At 27.6% G+C, this 19228-nt stretch overlaps 1 protein-coding gene across 2 annotated transcripts in view; it reads left to right on the forward strand.

The window, feature by feature from the left end:
• The window catches only part of LOC129968204 (follistatin-related protein 5-like), a 314851-nt gene that overhangs the window by 201569 nt on the left and 94054 nt on the right, over positions 1-19228 (forward strand). For both annotated transcript variants that reach the window (XM_056082059.1, XM_056082067.1), the window contains exon 3: positions 5819-5924. In XM_056082059.1, the coding sequence (XP_055938034.1) occupies positions 5819-5924 (106 nt within the window). The remainder of the gene's footprint in view (positions 1-5818; positions 5925-19228) is intronic.

Here is a 19228-nt window from a genome sequence, read left to right on the forward strand (position 1 = left end):
TGAAAAAAAAAATTCTTTCAAGATTTTGTAATAGCTTATTATAAACTGAAAAAGAAAAAGTAGAAGATAATTTTTAATAAAAATAACTCATTTTATTAATAAAAGTGTGTTTTTGAAGTTGATTTTATTAGCAATTTATTTTCTTCTGAAACATATATTCTTTAGCTGAATAAATTTCGTAGAAAAATTTGCAATAAATAACTAGAACATAAATAACCTCTCGTCTTACAGGAATAAGAATCAGATTAAAAAAAACCATTTTTGAAAAATAACGATATTTATTTTCAAAAAAGTGCTTATTATAAAATTTTTTAAAAAATCCGATGAAAAAGAATGTCAAAATGTGCGTTTTACTTTTTTAAGTTTACAGTTCTCGTTTTTTCCGTAATCACTTCTGAATTGAGAAAAGTCTTTGTTAGGAAAGATTTATTTTTATTATCTTTCTTTAATTGGATTTATTAGTTCTCCTTATTTCTCAAACGATTTGAAACCAATTTGAGTCAGATTACGGTTTGCGTTCCAGATGTTAAGAGATCCGTTTTTATTGGAGCTCTTGTGGAATATATAACAAACGCCAGTTTAATTTTAAACTGGATGATGTTTATTGCGATGGCGTTTGTTTCAGAGAACATACAATGTTTTGATGAAATACATATTTCTTCAAATAAGTGATAAATAGGTGAATGCAATGCATGTAAAGAGATATTTATAATTTAATTGCTTATATTATTAGTCATACAAAATGAATGAATTATTCCTAGTGAATTATTCCTGTATAAGATTGACATTTTCTCACTCTGTACTATAAAAAGATAAGCCAAAACATTCTATGTTTAAAAAAAAAAAAAACGTTTTTTTTTTTTTTTTTTGTTTCCAGGTTTGTTTGAGTAATTTGATCATTTGATATAATTCATTATAAATATAATTATACTTAAATGCAGTAGTATTTATTTAGTTTAAACCTTTTGTTGTGTTTTAAAATTATAAAATAAAAATACGCAGAATCACACATATTTTCAATTATGTTCATTCACAAACCTTCATGTAAAATGACAAATACATTTATTCATGTCCGCATGATCTGATTTAAAATTAAAAAGGAAATTAATCTCCAAATGCATAATATGTCAAATTAAAATAATAGATGCCAAATTATTCAGGAAACGATTTCATTATGCAACAAAAAATAACTCGGAACACACAAAAAAATACTAATATAAAAGTAATTATAAGTAACACATAGACTTTAAAAAAAGCCACAAATATTAATATAGATTTCCATTCTTTTTATTAACTGCACAATTTTAAGTTCAGTAATCCCCTGGAAAATAGGAGTTGGGAGTTAAGAATCTTTCACAAAGCCTCTTTAGTAGCAACAATCATGCCCGTTTTTGATGAATTTCATACATTTATCTGTTGCTGTTCGTTGATTAAGTATATGACGAATTTTTATAGAATCTCACACATTTACCTGTTTTTATTCCTTGACTAAGTATTCGATGAATTTTTGTAGAATTTCACACTTTTATCTGTTGCTGTTCCTTGACGTGTTTAATGAATTTTTGTAGAATCTCACACCTTCATCTGTTGCTGTTCCTCGAATCAGTTTATTATTTTAAAACACACATTATTAATGGGAGATATTGAGTTTGTAAGATGACTTAATTATAGACATAAGGTAAAAGGGATTGGCTTAGGAAGCAATTAATTGTTGTTATTTGATCACCTTAGTACTCAAAATCAAAAGTCTAGAAAAGAAATTCCCATTATTTATGATCCCATGAAAAATAGAGGATAGAACTGACTTTGATACGATGATAAATATAATTTCCAATATACGTTTTTTAAAGAATAAACTACATTGGTTTAAATTATCTTTACTAAAAAAAATTAAGAATCATGTTTAGATTTTTAATTTATTTCACGAGTGTTGGAAATCATCCTTTTCTAGAAAAATATAATAGTAATTCATTGAATGAAACATACAAATTATAATTCAAAACTTTCTTGTATATATATATATATATATATATATATATATATATATATATATATATTTATTTTAGTTCGGCATTATTTTTGAAATATACATTTTCAGCAATATCTTTAATTTTGATTTCCCTATATTTTATGTAGCTATACTTTTCTTTGATTTGTTAATTTTAACGATTTCAACATTTAGGATCTATTTTTCAATTTAATGACATCATCCTTCTAAAGTCTTTTATCTTAATAAATTCTCTTTTCTAATGAATATTAAAGAAAATTTTAATTTTTTAACTTTAATTTCTTAATTTTATTTAACCTTTAATCTCTAATTTAATCTTAATTTTTTTTAATTAATATCAAAAATTTTTGCGTTACTTTTATCTGTTCATCTGCTATTATTGTAAACCATATTTCATATTTATATAAATTAGCATAAGGTCTGTGTAAACAAATAAATTTTCGAATCATTTGGCATATAAATAAAAGTGCATCTGTTCCAATTCATTCCACAGGACGTAGGGCACCTGTTGCAGCATCTGTGCATTAGGATACTTGCCTGCGGGTATAATTTGCACTAGGCTCTTTTTCCTTAGCCATTATCAGCAGCGGTTTGGTGCGTCAGTTTTAACGGTATGCTCCAGGTCAGATTAGGGATTGGCTTAATCTAATTTTTCTTTCTGACTGGAAAAATCCTTCGCCCATAAAATAGATTTGTTAAAGACTTGGTATTCAAGTCACCCGGTAACTATTGTTAATGAGGCTAGTGTACTTTCATTTCTTCATTTTACTTGATACTATTGGAAATCCTATTTTCTAAATGAACTTGTCAGTAAAATGCAACTGTTTGTAAATGGTGTTTGTCTTTGCAATTTTACAAGATGAAACAATTGCATATTGCACCTGAATTCTTCATCGCATTGCTATGATTTTGATACAAGGTTTGGGCGCTAAAATGGCGAGTGGACTTTATTTTGAAGGTGCTCTAGTATTCTATTTGTTGTCACATATACTGTCATCTCTTTGCATTAATTTTGATGGCTTGCACGCGAAAATCGAGAGCTCTGTTTTCAAAGTGCTCCAGTAACCCATTTGTTGTCACTCCTACTGATCATCACGTTGTTATGATTTTGCATGCAAAGAGGGGAACTAACTTTTTTTTTCAAGGTGCTCCGGTATCCGAACGAATTTAATGGATAGAATCAAATTGGCATTAATAAATAATAAATGAATGTAATAATCGAGGGTTAAAATCTGCCAAAGATTTTGAAGTGACTTTAACACTCTGGATAATCATGCAAAATGGATGGTGAAGACTCGTAATGTATCATTAATAAATGAATTCGATCAGCGATCAAAACTTCAAAGTGCACAAAAAGATCATAAAATGTATCTTATATCGTTTGAGAGAGAGCGTATGATTAAAAAACATATAAAGCAATTTTTTCCCTTCAGAAAAATTTTAAAATTGTAGAAAAAGAGATTTAAATTCTGCTTCATTATTTAAGAACCCAAGAAGTACATAAAAACATGAAAGATCTTGCGCTAAATAACTGCTCTTACATTTAGAAACAAAGTTCAATTCCCAGGATAAAGAGCCATGGAATATATTACCAAAACTACTCTATCTCTCGGCACCAAAGAAAACGCAGGCCTAATCACCCCACCACCGGAATCTCTCTTTTCAAACTTTTCTTGCCGAGTGCTCCTTGTCCTTCCGTCGGAATGAATCCATATTTTAAGTAGCGTCGGTTGACTGAAAATCCTTTCGGACGGTCCTAATAGCCGAGCCTTATTACTTCACTTCCGGAGTTATGAGAAAACGGTCCCTCGAGTCACGACTTTATGGGGCTTTCAGGCCGTTCTTTATGGAAGCGTTGCCTCGTAAACACAACTTCTGCAGCATTTTTATGAATATTGATTGGCTGCCTTCTCTTACACTGTGCTTGCCTTTGTTTTGATGGAGCGAGGATGTTTTATGCTTATTAAATTGTCTCGATTTGGGACGGTTGAGGGCCATAAGGGATTCAGAATTTCGAAGCTTCCCTTATTCTGCCGTTGTTCTATTTTCGAAGGGTTTGTTGTCAAATGTCTTCTTTATGTTGCCTGGGTATAATGCATATATTATTTAAAGGCAATGTAACATATCACGTAAGAAGTAACAATTAACAGACATTATTAGAGACAACTACAGCAATATGAAAGAAAGACAAAATATTAAGATTACGTATTCATAAATTATCTTTTGCTTTAAGTGTGCCTGAATCAGTTATTATATCTATATAATTGGAATTCTAATTTCAGAGGATATTTTTCATTTTCATTGCTAATAAGTCTCGTGTCCTCATTTTTTTAATTAGTTTCTTGTTTTGTTTAAGATAAATACACAGACAAAAACCTTGTACAAAGCGCCCGTTTAGACTTTACATTAAAATTAATTATATAAAAATATCATTAAATATACAGAATTTCAAGTCCAATCTCAGCGATAACACGTTTTTAACCAATACTCATTACACGTACAGGAAAATTCAAAAGTCAGTGAAAATACATTAAACTATTATAATGATATCCTTTACACACTATTTTAAAAGTATGTAAAGGATCTCATACATAAATATTAACGTGTTAGAGATGTTATATTTGAAGATAATATAGCATTCTCAAGAATTAATTATTTACTGTAAATATTGCATCGCACGATGATAATAGTAGTTTGTAATTCCAGACTTGAATTAGCAATCAGTTGACGTCCATTATAAACTTTATTACTCGAGCATATCTTGAGAATCCTCTTACGTATTCACTCAGTTATAACCCTTCTTGTAACTTTTAAAACTCCGCAGTATCTATACATATATGGCAGTTCATTTGCACCAACTAAGAAAACTATAATAATGGTGTTATTAAAGATGCTACATCAGATTTAAATCAGAAGAAGGCCGAAGAAATTTTGAGCAACTAGAAAGTGAGAATAAAGTTTGAATACAGAATTCGCAGTATAAGTAATTTTACCTGCATTGCGTGCATAGGTATTACAAATTTGTGCAAATATTTAGCATGAATATTCATTAATTAAAGATAACTTCCTTTTCTTCTGTTTTAAAAAGCAAATAATCATTAAGAATATAATTTTTTTTTTTTGTGCTAACTTGTGTATTAGTGCGATTTTCAAAGTATTACGTTCTTTAAGTGAATAGAAGTTAAATGAAGTGGTTTCTAAAATGAAGTTGTTTATCTGTAAAATTATATCACTGTTTTCTATTAAAATCATGCTTTGATTTAGAGAATAACATCTGCTTCATTCATCCATAAGTTTAAGATAAAATGATGATAATTATTAATTCCTTAATTCATTAATTGCCATGTTTATTCTGACTGTTTATTTTTCATTTAAATTTCTTCATTGTACAACATCGCGAAACTTAATTAAAAACAAATCTACAACATTGAGTAAAGTCAGGATAATAAAGCAATCAGCACCTACGACCACTTTTTTTCATAGTTTACCATTGTTTATCTTATTTCTAAAATACGCCACTAATTCAAATAATATGTAATACATTAAAAATAACTTTTGATGGATTTTTTTTTATTAAGCAAATATTTACCATTTCATAATTATTTCAAATTACATTTGAAAAATATCCACACTTTTTGCAAATCACAGCAATGATATTTCATAAAAGAATGTGCCCAAAACAGGGATAGAGGAGAAAGCAAGAAGAGACCGTCGGAGAATTCGTTTTCTTTCATATTCGATTATTCGAGAACTTATAAATCTTTGTATATTCATGCAAGAAATCGATCTGATGATTTCCCTCTTTTCCAGGTGAGCTGCAAAGAGGATTTCAATTTCGTGGCAGACGGCGATCCATTTCTGGACATCGATTTCGATTCCAAGAAGAAGGACCCCAAACCTCCGCACCTCGAGAACGGTAGGAATGCTTTCTCTAACAATAGATGGATTATTTCCCGAATTGAAATCGGAAGATCCTAGACGTATTTATTAGCCTTCGGGGTTTCCAGTGGCTTCGTGACGTCAAACTTGTGAAGGAATTCTAAGTCGTGAACAATGCTTTAAATCTCAAAGTAATGATGGCTGTTCTATTCTAAAATACAGGTCATCATTCAATAAATAGAAAAACCGATATAGGCCATAAATAACTAAAATGCATAATATTTAAAAGAATATTTTCAATTGTTTTTCTCCTATTTTTACAGTACAAGAAGTGAAGAGCTTAAACAATTGATGAATAAAGATTTATAATTAGTTTTATTTAATCTTTACAATTTTATCATATATATATATATATTCCCTGACAATATTTACTATACACAGGATGATTTTAATAGAACTATGTCGATATATGACATACTAGTAACAGAATAAATTTTAAAAAGCGGTTCATACATGGCGGGTATACGAAAATGACGGGATAAAGCAATAATCTATTGTCAACAGTTACTTTTATTATGACATTTTTTAACACAGAAATATAATTCTCACAGAAAAAAAAAACTATAAAATAGAATTAAAATAGTACTTAAAAATTTAAAAATTGAAGCGTTGCTTATTAAAAGAAAAAAAAATAAAAGACAAAAAAGCAATTATAAATCAAGCATTTTTACACGTTTTCGATGCGTCCATTCTGTTATGTGATGACAATTTGAAGGTATAGAGTACTACAGCATATAATATATAAAGAGTAATCTCTTGAATTTCGTATTGGATAGCATTGTTCAAATCAAATACAGTTCGCGGATCAAATACAGTTCATACACTAACCTCAGATTTAGTGAATTTCCGAAACTGCTTAATGACATCGTGAGATCTTTGGATCATGGGAACATGAAATGACAGGAGATAATTCCGTTCAATGTTGCATTAACAATTGTTTAACAGAAGACTCTACATGCAAGGTTCGCCCGCGAGATGTCAGATTTAGTATTTCGAATATTTTTTCGATATCTTTTCAACTGACAATAAATTCTTCATTACTATTTACTATTCATTTTCATAATGGGTTGTCGAAATGTTGAGCCTTTCTTTTCGGTTCCATGTACTAAAAGAAGATGATCTATGTTTGTTATGACAATCATTTACATGAGTAATCTCTCAAAAATTTCTTAATCAAAGTATTACTCTCTGATGTAAAATTGAGGACCTAGAACAAGGGTCTGAGAAACATGAGTGTTCATATTATTATTATCAGTGTCTGGCACATGGGCGCTTTTTTCTTCTTAATATTGTGAAAAAAGGTGAATATACATTTGGATGCCTTTTCTTTGACTGGCCTTATCCGAAGTCTGACACATAACTACAAGATCTCTACCAAACTTCACTTTTATAAAACCTATGCGTTTCTTAGTTATTGCGTTAACATGTATGCGAAAGTACAGTCCGACAGATGGTCAATCCCTCCCTTGACAAATTTGGTTCAAACTTTTGTATGGAAGTACACTTTAGATAGGAAAACTCTGTTCCAAATTTTATCCGCCAAGGCTTTTTGCATTTTTTAATTATCGTGCTCCCTCACAAGCAAATGGATAGGCAGATAAACAATATAGATAGATGTATTTCACTCAAAATTTAAAAGAAATCTACAAATTTGGTATTAGCACCATATATTAAAGTTCATCAGTTTTTTTTTTAATTACAATACTTTCTCTTTGTTATATATCATTTATGAAAAAAGTAAAAAATGTTAAACATGTGGGTTTTATTAATTTTTAATATCAGAAATTCTCAAACAGCTTTTTGACTTTTGTGAAAAAAAAATGTATGATGAAAATTATCTTTTCTCACTCCGTGCTAATATCAATGCCTTGCAAACAGCTTTAATTAAAATAGTGTAAGGCTTACGCCAAAAGTATCAAATAACTAAAATCACATCATATGATTGATAGAAATAATTCAAGTAGATAACTAAATTATCTGTTTTTAAAGTCGCAATTATTTTTAGGACAATACACGCAAACGAAGATGATTATTACCTAATTTGAATACTTCTCAGTTTATGTCCCTGCACAAATTATTATTAAGTTATTTTGATAGAATATTAAAATATTTTAAATTAAAAATAAATACTAATAGAAAATTCCAAAAAATTATCTTAATTACTACAGAACACGATTTCAAATAACATTTTAGAAATTAAATAATGTAAAGTGAATATTCTCAGCCATGTGGCGTTCAGCGGGGTTTTGAAAATTTGGTTTGCGATTACAGTATATTGAGATATTCTGATTACTTCGGATAATATTTAATTTCTTTGAATCAGGAAACACCCCAATTTGATTTGTTGTGAAAGTTATTATCAATTAAATGGATACAAAGGCAATGTTAGTAATAAATACCGAGATAATGTCAGCAAAAACCGTCTGAGGATTAACGAGTTCAGTCCATGGATCAGTTTCTAGCATTCGTTAATCCATTCTTTACGTCAACGAACTTTTCAGTTTACTTGCTTTTTCCAATTTTTTTTAATATTTAATTATAAAATACATTTCTTTATATCTCATATATATGTTCGATTTATCGCTTTGCATTTTAATTTTAATAAAACTTTAGAATTGAATTTGATGGCTAACGCAGAAGTAAATATTCTAATATGGGATAAAAAAAAATTTAAAAATACCAGAAACTTTAAATAAGAATAGAGAAGGGTTTTAATCGAATAAAATCATAAAGGTTACTAGAAAAGTATTATACGAAATAATTTACATATGCAATATTAGTTTCAAGGATATGCAATTCATGATGTTTTCTATGTCAAATATCACATCATTAACACGGAGTTATAATGAAGGATCACATCATTAACACGGAGATATAATGAAAGGTATGTGTCTTTTTTTTATATAGCTTAGAATTCTTCTACAAATCGGAGAGTGTTGTAATATTTAATGCTTTTGCCTTTGTTTTGTGTCAATCAAAAATCTACCAATTCTGCTTCAACAGGTTACGTTTTAATAAGTACCTTTTACCTTCTACTCGAAGTTGTGCAAAATTCCAAAGCATTTAAAATCTATGTAGATGATAAAAGATAAGTATGAATGTAAAATTTCGAATGCAGATTTCTCTAATTCTTGAACTATTCTTCAGCGAAAGCGTATTATTGTGCTATTGAGAGTTTTCTCAAATCCTCGAAGTGTTTTCGCGTGAATCAACCACTTTGGATAGCTTGAGTCACGAAATTCTCTTCTATTCTAGAACTATTCTTGGATGTGATATAATCTAGAGTTCATGTCGCCTCAAGAGTATTTTCTATAATTTCCAAATAATTTTGAACGAAACAGTATGATAGGAAATCGCAGTAATCACAGGAAACCATATTAGAGCGAAACCAAGCTACCGGGTGAAAATGACTATAAATTCATTTATATGCATCAAATGTCGATATAAAGCTTTTTGTAAACTGCCCTACAGAAGGTAAAAAATAAATATGTACACAATCCATTAAAGTCTTCATATATATATATATATATATATATATATATATATATATATATATATATATATATATATATATATATATATATATATATATATATATATATATATATATATATATATAACATTTTTATGAAGTAAGAGAAGCTTTCAACTTTTGTATAACAAAATTATTATTTCCACATGATATTTAAATCACATAATTCATAACGCCACACTTAATGATATTAAAATGTTAATATCGAAAAATTGGTGATGATTAATTTTCTTAAATCGTTCTTTATATATATATATATAACACGTATAATTAGATTGCTGTGATGTAGGAGAACTGTTATAATTTTCTAAGTGACATAAAAAAATTGTGAATTCTATTATCTGAATTCAAGAAATTATTGTTATAAAACATATCTCTTTATTAAGTAATCTGCTTAGATTGATTCAAATAGTGAAAAAATAAGTAATTAAAATGCTGAAAATTATAAACTTTTTTGGTATTCTATTAATACATTGCGAGTATTTTATTAAACAGTTTTTTTATAATTTTAAATTCCTCATATGTTTCTTTACTCTTTAAAAGCAAAACATCAGAATTTCTTATTATTTGTAGAAAATAAAGGAAATTGTTTATTTTAAATTGTATTTAAAATAAACAGCTAAGGAAAATCATTCCTAAAAACAAATCCTCAAAATAAACAAAAAGCATTTATTTTTTCAAAAATCATTACTCACACAGTTATTTTTAGTGCGTATATATTTCGTCACTTACAGAACAAATGGCAAAAATCTCTCCAGCAGTCATTTTTTTTTTCTTCTTTTCGTCAACGATATTTTACTTTTGCATTCGTCTGCAAAAGGGGAAAGATAGATAAAAAAAATTATTTCCTCCTTCTGTTTTTTCTTCCATCATCCGGAAGTACAACGAACGCCAACCAAAGTGCACCTTCTTCCTTTAATTGGATATGAGAAATACCGACGAGGGAAAAAGACAGTAGTAATAACAATAAAGAAGAAAGAAAAGAAATAGAGGAAAGGGAGGTGAAATAAAAAAAAGAAATCGTTAGTAAGAGATCTCGCACTGTTTCTGAAACTCTCTAATGGGCATTTCTTTTCCTGATCCACAAGAAAGGATGCATCGCCTGTTGGGAAGCAGGGGGCATGTGGGAATGTTGCCAGATGAGGGAAGTAAGCGTAAAAAGGACCTCCTTTTAGCGACAGCAGAATTTCCAAGTTTCGCATTACAAGAGTGCTTTGTCCATCCCCTGTCTTCCACTACTCCCCGAGGAGCCTTCATCAGACTAAATTCTATTGGGTATCGCCTGCCTTCTTTTACAGAACAGTGCAGTCAATGGACGCTAAAATGCTCCTAGAAATGAGGTGGCAGGAAGAATGGGGTGCTTTGTATCCGAAAAACGGCTGAATTATTCCCAAATGCCTGACTAGGCGACTTATTCAGCAATTAAAGAAAATATTTCAAAAAATATTCGTTTTTAAAAGATAAAAATGAAAATTAAATTGATACTAAAGTAAATAGAGAACCTAAGAAAAATAAAGGGCATTTGATTTGTAAAGTTCCCCCAAAAGCTATTTCTCAAATTTTTTCTATGAATTACATTTTAGTCACATATTAAACAAAGAAAAATTTTATAAAGTAAAAAAAAAATCACAATTGATGGACTTTTATTTATTTTCCGAAACCAAATATGAATTATCTTTTGAAAAAGTATGTTACTTTAGAAAAAATCGTTATTAGAAATACATTTTATAAATAGAATCCAATGTGTTATTTCCTAAGAATTTTCTCAAATTTCATGTGTATGTTGATGATTCCTATTATTTTTATGTTTACAGATGTCATTTTAATATTTCTTTTATATGACGGTGACATAAAAATAATTTAAATACGATATTCATTGGTATTATTTGCAATTTTTTACAACTCATTCTAGAGAGATTGCAGATTAATTAAACAACTGATTTAGATAAATTATAATGTTAACAATGTCTAGAATATATTTTTATTTGACAATTTTTTTTTTAAATTATTGAAATTGGCGAGAATTTGCCAATAAGAATTATTCTTATGCAAATTCTTATTTGAATTATTCCCAAATGCTTGAACAGGCGAACCATTCTGTAGAGAAAACTATTAAAACAATGGTCATGAAAGATGAAAAAATATTAAAATGAAAATTAGTAACATGAGAATGTAAGAAGAAAATCAAATTTAATTTCTAAAATTCCGTTTGATTTTTTTTTCTTTCTTTCTCATTCATGTAGTCTTTATTTATAATAAATCCTTGCCACAGGTTCACTAGGGGAGTTTAAAACTATTATGAAAAGAAAAACCTGTAGCAGATACTAATAGAGTTTAAAGTGGAAAAACCTCCTGTAGCTGATATTATACATTTCTAATTTAAAATATCTCGGTTTTTTTAAAAAATAAAACTGTTAAAAATGAGTTACAGAGATGCTCAAATTGAATGATTTGATAACCTCATTTAAAATAACTTAATGGTTGAGCAAAAAATCAAAATAAAACCTTAAGTTTTTGATTTTAGACTGTAAGCATGACAGAAAAACTGACTGTGATTTCCAAAAGCATCAATTTTAATAAATTAAATGTTCTCAAATAATATACTGCAATTCAAAGATTTACAATTTTAATTTTTGATAACTCTATTTTAGCATTTTGAAGATTATATCAATCCTTATACGTGTACTTTTGAATAAGGATTAATTAATTATCAACTTGATATTTTGGTATATTTATCAGTTAATAAAGATGTTAAATAAGTATTCGCGTCTTCTTTCAGTAACCATTGAATCATATAATTTCATCTAACTCAATAAAGATAATATGCAAAGAATTGTCACTTCTTACATTTTGTAAATAAATTCCAATTCTCAGGCATTCGAAATTAAAGCCACTAAAATATCCGGCCACATATTTTAACTTGATGGATCAAATAAATAAAATTAATCATTAGCTAAAGAATGTTTTAGTATTAATTTTCCAATATCTGTTCAGTAAAAATGTTTGTCCAATTTGCTTAAAATGTTTGCTAATGAGTACAATAATTTTTCGACGTTTGTTTAACATGTTTTAGGTAAGTTAAATACGGAAGCATTTCTAATGAACCAACAATGTAGTAAATTAGGAAAATGAAGAATATGATCTAATAAAATATTTATGTTACTTTTACAACGTTCGTTATTCAACAAAGTTTATTCTGTTATCTTTAATTTTCTGATATTCGTTTCAGTACTGACTGTTTAGTTACTGCTGAGAGTTAAAAGGTTTTCTTATATTTGAGAATTGTTTTTTTATCAGTTAGAAAATTCAAATAACTTATACTAGTAGTTTCTTTTTCTATATTGGAAAAAATATATACATTAAATAATTTAAGATACTCAAATTAATTTCAAAACTATCTTTATAATTAAAAAACATTAAAAATTAGTAATTATACACTGAAGTAGTTTATTTATTAAAATTATTAGATATTTACTTTAAAACGATAAATACGCGTTTATCAAAAATCGGTATTTTGTATGAAATAATAAAAAAAGAGCTTTTTGTACATATCATTTAACTTTATAGGTAGAAATTTAGAATGAATAAATCTCAAGATACCCTTTTATAATGCAGATTTTCATAAAGAAATAGGAAAGTACCGTTTCCTATTTCATTGTGGTCAGAACATAAAACAAATAGTGGAAATAATTTATTTTTATTTTCATTATTAGCTGTAAATTCAGTAATCACTGGATTGATTATAAAATAGTGCAAAGAATTTGTACTATCTAAAGGATATCATAAAGGACGGACTTGAATATTATGTGGATGAAAAATTTCCTAAAGATTTAAAATTGCAACATTTGTAACAACAACTTGTGCAGGAGAAAATAGCACACTCCTAAAATATCCATACAATTCGTAAGAAATAGATTAATTGCATTTTATTTCTTTATAGGATAGTTTTTAGAATCACAAGTAGAAAAAAATGTATACACTAATTCATGCAAATATATATTAATATATTTAATCTCTTTTGCTTGTAAATAATTTTTTCTTGTTTATAAGTAATTTATGTACCAATTGGTTTATCCAAGATTTCTGAGATTGCTTTTAAATCTCTCGAATATTTTACATGTTTCTAGGAGTCAGACTTTACGACTTCTTAGTTATTAATGTGAAGTTTAATTTCATTAAATCAACTGTATACGCATATTAAATACATAATATGTTTTATAATGTTCTTACCATTCACTACTTATAGATTTAATTTTGTTTGATGTTTCTTTTATATTGCAATATGCAATAATGCATAAAATATAATCCACAGCAGATTAACTTTTTTATATTCCGATGCAATAATTTTTGCAGATTTTGCGAATACAAATATATTTTTGCAAATGTGTGATTTGAAACACAATTTATATCTTATAGATAGATACCAGGGTGATATTGACGTAGATATTAGGATGGGTGTCGTTATTATAGAAGATGATTGTCATACATTAACTAATGAAAAGTTGTAGATGAGAATCTAATGCACATTGCCAGAGTGCTTAAGAAATAAATGCAAATTATTACTTATAACATATTTTAGATGTAAATTACAGAATGGCATTAAAAGTTTTCGTTTCTTTACAATGAGGTCTTCTCTAACCCTAATGATCACGAACGCTCAAATCAAAATTAATCGCTAAAAATCGATTTGAAACGAATGGTGACTTATTAACAGGAACAAAATGCAATGTGAAATACAAAATAAAAATGATGCTGAGAAAAATATCAACAAGAACTTCCAACTGAAGTCAAAATATTATGAATCAGAAGACAGCCCAGCAATAAAAAAAAATAAAGAAATGTAAATCAGAAGCTTTTAAGATTACCATAACTAATTTTTATTTTTTGGCACTGCTTCGCTCTGCATTGTGAAATTAATCTAGTTAACTTTTGTTCCTTACAGAAGGAGCTTCACTATACATAATGTTCATAAACATTCAAATTAAAACATAATTAAAGTTGGTTGAAACGGGTTTTACATTTTTTGGTATACAAATAGAAAAGAAAAATGTAAAAATGTATCGTAAAAGATAATAAAAGAAATAACTTCCGATTAACAATCTCGGGAAATGAGTATATAATGAATCATCATAACATAAAATAATAAAATTTACAGACCACAGCTCATGATTTTTTTCTACAATCTTGCATTAAAAAAAGGTAAATGAAATTTGAAATTTACAATCTCATAACTAATATTTATTCATGCTTACTTTGTTCGCATAAATAAAAAATAAATTTTTATCGACAAATCTGCCCAAATTTGTCACAAACCTGCCCAAAAAACGATATTGAATTTTGAAATTGGCAAAGTTATTTTTAAACTCCGCCCTTCTAACATTGGATAATTATATATACTAATTACTCATTGAATTACTCGTCAGACAATATTTTTTCATTATTAAATTCATCAACAGACAGTTCTTTCTTTCCGATTCTTTTCATGGAAACAAAATAAAGTATGCTAAAATATTATATGAGATACCACTAAAATCATATTTTACGGCCTTCAGACAGAAAAACCACTTTTCATAAAATAAAACAGTTTTCTGCAGAAGCTAAACAGCATTTTGATATACCATAAAGTATATTGTTTCCTTTCAGCTACGGATTTCAAAAATTCACGATAAGTAAGAGTTTAGGCTCCGTTTCAATAAATGGAACTTCAAAAGAAAAATTATTGTCCGTTATAAAATAAACAAGCCAGCGAAAAATTGAACCGGAAATAAAAAAAAATACCACCGGCTTAAATTTACTTTTAAGCTGAGTAACTTCCTCCTTTTAAACGCAATTTCAGGTGCTATTGAGTCGTCCCATTTCCCTTAAAGAAACCAAGCTCATAAAAAATCGAAGAGCGCTCTGGCTTGCTTAGTGCACCCTCGGGTATCATACACTTGTCAGACGATTTTGCTATCAGACGATCCTGCTAAGAAGTAATTTACTTTTTCCTGTGGCAACGGAAGTATCTAAACAACACTGGAATTTCTTTTGTTATCCTTTTAGTTTTATTCCTCTTTTTATGAAAGTTTTATTTCCATAAAAGAATAACACGAGTTCTGTGATATATTAAAGACCCGGTGCATAAAAATCATTTGTTTTTACAGTAAATAAGGATTCATGGTTTTGTATAGCTTTGAATATTATCTACGATACTTTACTTTACCTCCTTAATGCGGTAAAGGACAAAAAACAAAATATTCTTTGGAAAACAATATTCTTTTAAATTAATATTTATTAAAAATTAATTCCATAACATCAAATCTAATATAATATGAATTATATTAGATCTGATGAAAAGATTTTATTTAAATATTTAACAATCTTTTATGGACGGAAGTGTAATTTAATAAAATTCAGATCAGGTACGTATATTATGACTACAATGACGATATTTTATGTAAAGCAACATATAAAAATGAAATACTTTTCTCGATGAGGCGAACTAGAGCAATCTTGTTTTTTTCGATCGACCATTTGACTTAGAGCTACCGAATTTGGTATATGTGGTCTTTGAAATGTGGGATAGAGCACCTAAGAGATTGTATTGAAATGTAAAATAAAAGTTATTTTGTAGTTTCTCGGCGATAACATTAGAAATTATTATTCAGAATGAACAATTTTTTCACCATTTAAAAATTGCAGACAGTTTCTTTGTATTGATATCAATTTAGTTATACCGAAATTTTTTCCTAAATTTTGACAATTTTTGAAATTTTTAACAATGCCTTTCACTGTTGAAATGGAATCAAACTTATTCATTGATTCATAAAATATTTTATTCCACAAGTTTCTTATCTTGTCGAGAACTAAAGAAAATGGATTATGTTTAACATCAGATACATGAAGAAGAATAAAAAAGTAAATTTAAATCGTCGAGGCAGTTAGAAGATATCAAAACCTTGATGAACCACATGAATTCCGTTTTTAAACGCACTATACATAGGACATTAAGAGGAGTACAATGCACATAACGAGCAGAACATGTAAGGCTTTTAAAATAAAGGGACCATCTCGATGAAAATTCATACCATTGGCCAGGAACAACCGGTACAAAAGAATGAGTAAGCAATTGTTGCTTTGCACTTACCATTTTGTAAACTATCTATTTCGTTCGTGTCCTCTATTTAAAATCATGTTGTAAAAATTTCTGTTTAGGACTAATTAATTACTTGCTTGTTTTGTAATTGTAATAATTTAATAACTTTACATAAATATTAAAATATTAAAAATAAATGTCTTGTAAATATATTTTTCAAAATCAATTTACAGGAAGCAATAGTTGGAAAAAATAATTTAAATATTATTTTCCTGATAAGAATTCTTCTAGCGAAAAGTAATTTTTCAACTATTGCACAAGAAACATATAAAAGAGAAATTTTTCAAAAATCTTTAAAGTGAAATTACAACAGCCATTACAACCATGTGATTCAAAAATTCATTCAAATATCACAAGATGTGATTGAACTCGGACATCTTATAACTGGACACTGGATGGACATCTCAAACTGAGTTTTATTTTCTTTTGATCTTATGACTATATTTGAAGATGTTAGTTTCCATTCATCAATATGTAGTAAATAGTCCTTAGCTTCAGAACTTGTTACTTCAAGTGAGGCAATAAATCAAGTGAGTCTCGTTGTTATTATGAGAAATAACTGGTGAAAACAGAAAGCCACCCATTGCTTATTTAATAAGAGCAGTGGCAGAAACGGTCAGTATTCCAGGATTATAAAATATTTCATTGCTCTATTTCATCATAATTTTAAATTTATAAATACTTTCTTCAGGATATCATGAATATTTAGTATCATAAGTAATATAATTTAAATTACACAAAACCGATAATCCACTCAGCTGATCACTAAAAATGGCTAACGAAGAATAAGAAAGTAAAGTTACAGAACAGCGAATAACAGTGTACAATTAGAAAGCAAATTACTTGACAGTTTACTTTTAATGGCATTTTGATTTTAGGGAACTTGATTAAATTAAGAAGTTTCAAGCACACAATAAACAGAATAAAAACAAATCTATTAAAATAACACACTATAACACTCATTAGAATGAGAAAATTAAAAAAAAATACTTTGCTGAAGTATTATGAATATCAAATTACACATAAGAAATTAAATTAAAAGTCCATATTTCTGTCGATTTAGACACTCAGAAAGACGACTAGTATTATAATAAAAATAAAGATTAGATATGTCAAATAACCCATTGGCACTTTTTGCTATTCAAATGGGAAAGAAAATTTTTGCGTTTCTCTCTTTTAAGGAGAAATGAAAGAAAAGTCCGATTCTGTAGAAATATAATTGAGAAAGAATTTTTAAATTGAATTGAATCTGAAGAATTAACTTAAATAGTCAAAGGGAAGAAAGAATTATTTCTATTAATCTGTCATTAGACATTGTATGAAGAATTCAAAAGTCTTATTTAATTGGAGTAAATAGTTTCTTTAAATTATGAATCAGAAATTTTCAAAAAGACTTATCTAAATATTTAAATTATATTTACTTTCATTTATAATAGTGCGCGCAGCTGCAATATATCAATTGTATATCAGTACAGCTATATCTATTCAGAAATTAGAATAGTCAAAACTCTTATTTCTTCATATCTATTTTTAAAATACGATTTTATTTATTTTAATTCCATGAAACTCCTATAAATGAACCTGTATTAGTCCTGTATTAGTCAATTTTCCTGTATTAGTCAATGCAAATATAATTCTATTTTTTTAAAAATCTTTTTGTGAGGGAGGAATGAAATGAATTATATTTCTGACTCATGATGTTAGCATAATATTTAAAACACACTGAGCTGATTTATCTTCAGAAGTTATTAAAATATTCGTTTAGAATTCAAATTATATTGCATAATATAATTTGAAGGGAATAAGTTTTCTAATATAATGCGTTTTTGTACAATTTTTAATTATTATAAATCGAAAAAGTGTAAAATATCATTTGTAAATGTTGTTATTATTCTTCAAGCTCTAATTTATTTGCTCTAACTACTTTTTAATATATCATCTCAAAAATGTTACTAATAATAATGCAGAATAACTAAAAATATGATTTTTAGTGGAATAAATATCCAACACCCGTTAGAAGTCACGCTTTATATTATCAAAGTAATTGTTGATACAAATAATATAGAAATCTGTACTCGATAGTAAATTCGTTTCTTGTTAAAATGCAAATAAGTTTTTTAAATTTATTTTGCAACCAAATTTCATATTTACTTACGATATATTGTGAATTATGGCTGATTGAACTAATGAAAAAAGAAAAATTTGATTGTTCTTCCAGCTATGATTTATAAATTTATCAAAATTTTTATTAAATCAGAAATTTTATTAATTGTTAATTCATAAGATAATTGACAATAGATAATTGTCAATTATCTAAAATAATTGACAATATGAAGGTAAAGATAATTGACAATAGGAAAGTTGTTCTGTAATTTATTTTGTTATGTCATGAAGATACCACTTTACAGAAATATATTAAAAATATTTATTATTTAGAAAATAAATTTTAATAACAGTATCATGAGTTTTATAAGAATATACCGGGTGTCCCATAAATTTGTAAATAATTTAAAAATTCATAAAAATTGAAAGACTGAGTAATTTGAATGCGGTTTGAGAAACTATTATTCTCATGAAGGTGGATTTTTTTTTTTTTGATGCAGAAAAAATAATT

This window comes from Argiope bruennichi, chromosome 1 (genome assembly GCF_947563725.1).
Source record: "Argiope bruennichi chromosome 1, qqArgBrue1.1, whole genome shotgun sequence".
Lineage (NCBI taxonomy): Eukaryota > Metazoa > Arthropoda > Arachnida > Araneae > Araneidae > Argiope > Argiope bruennichi.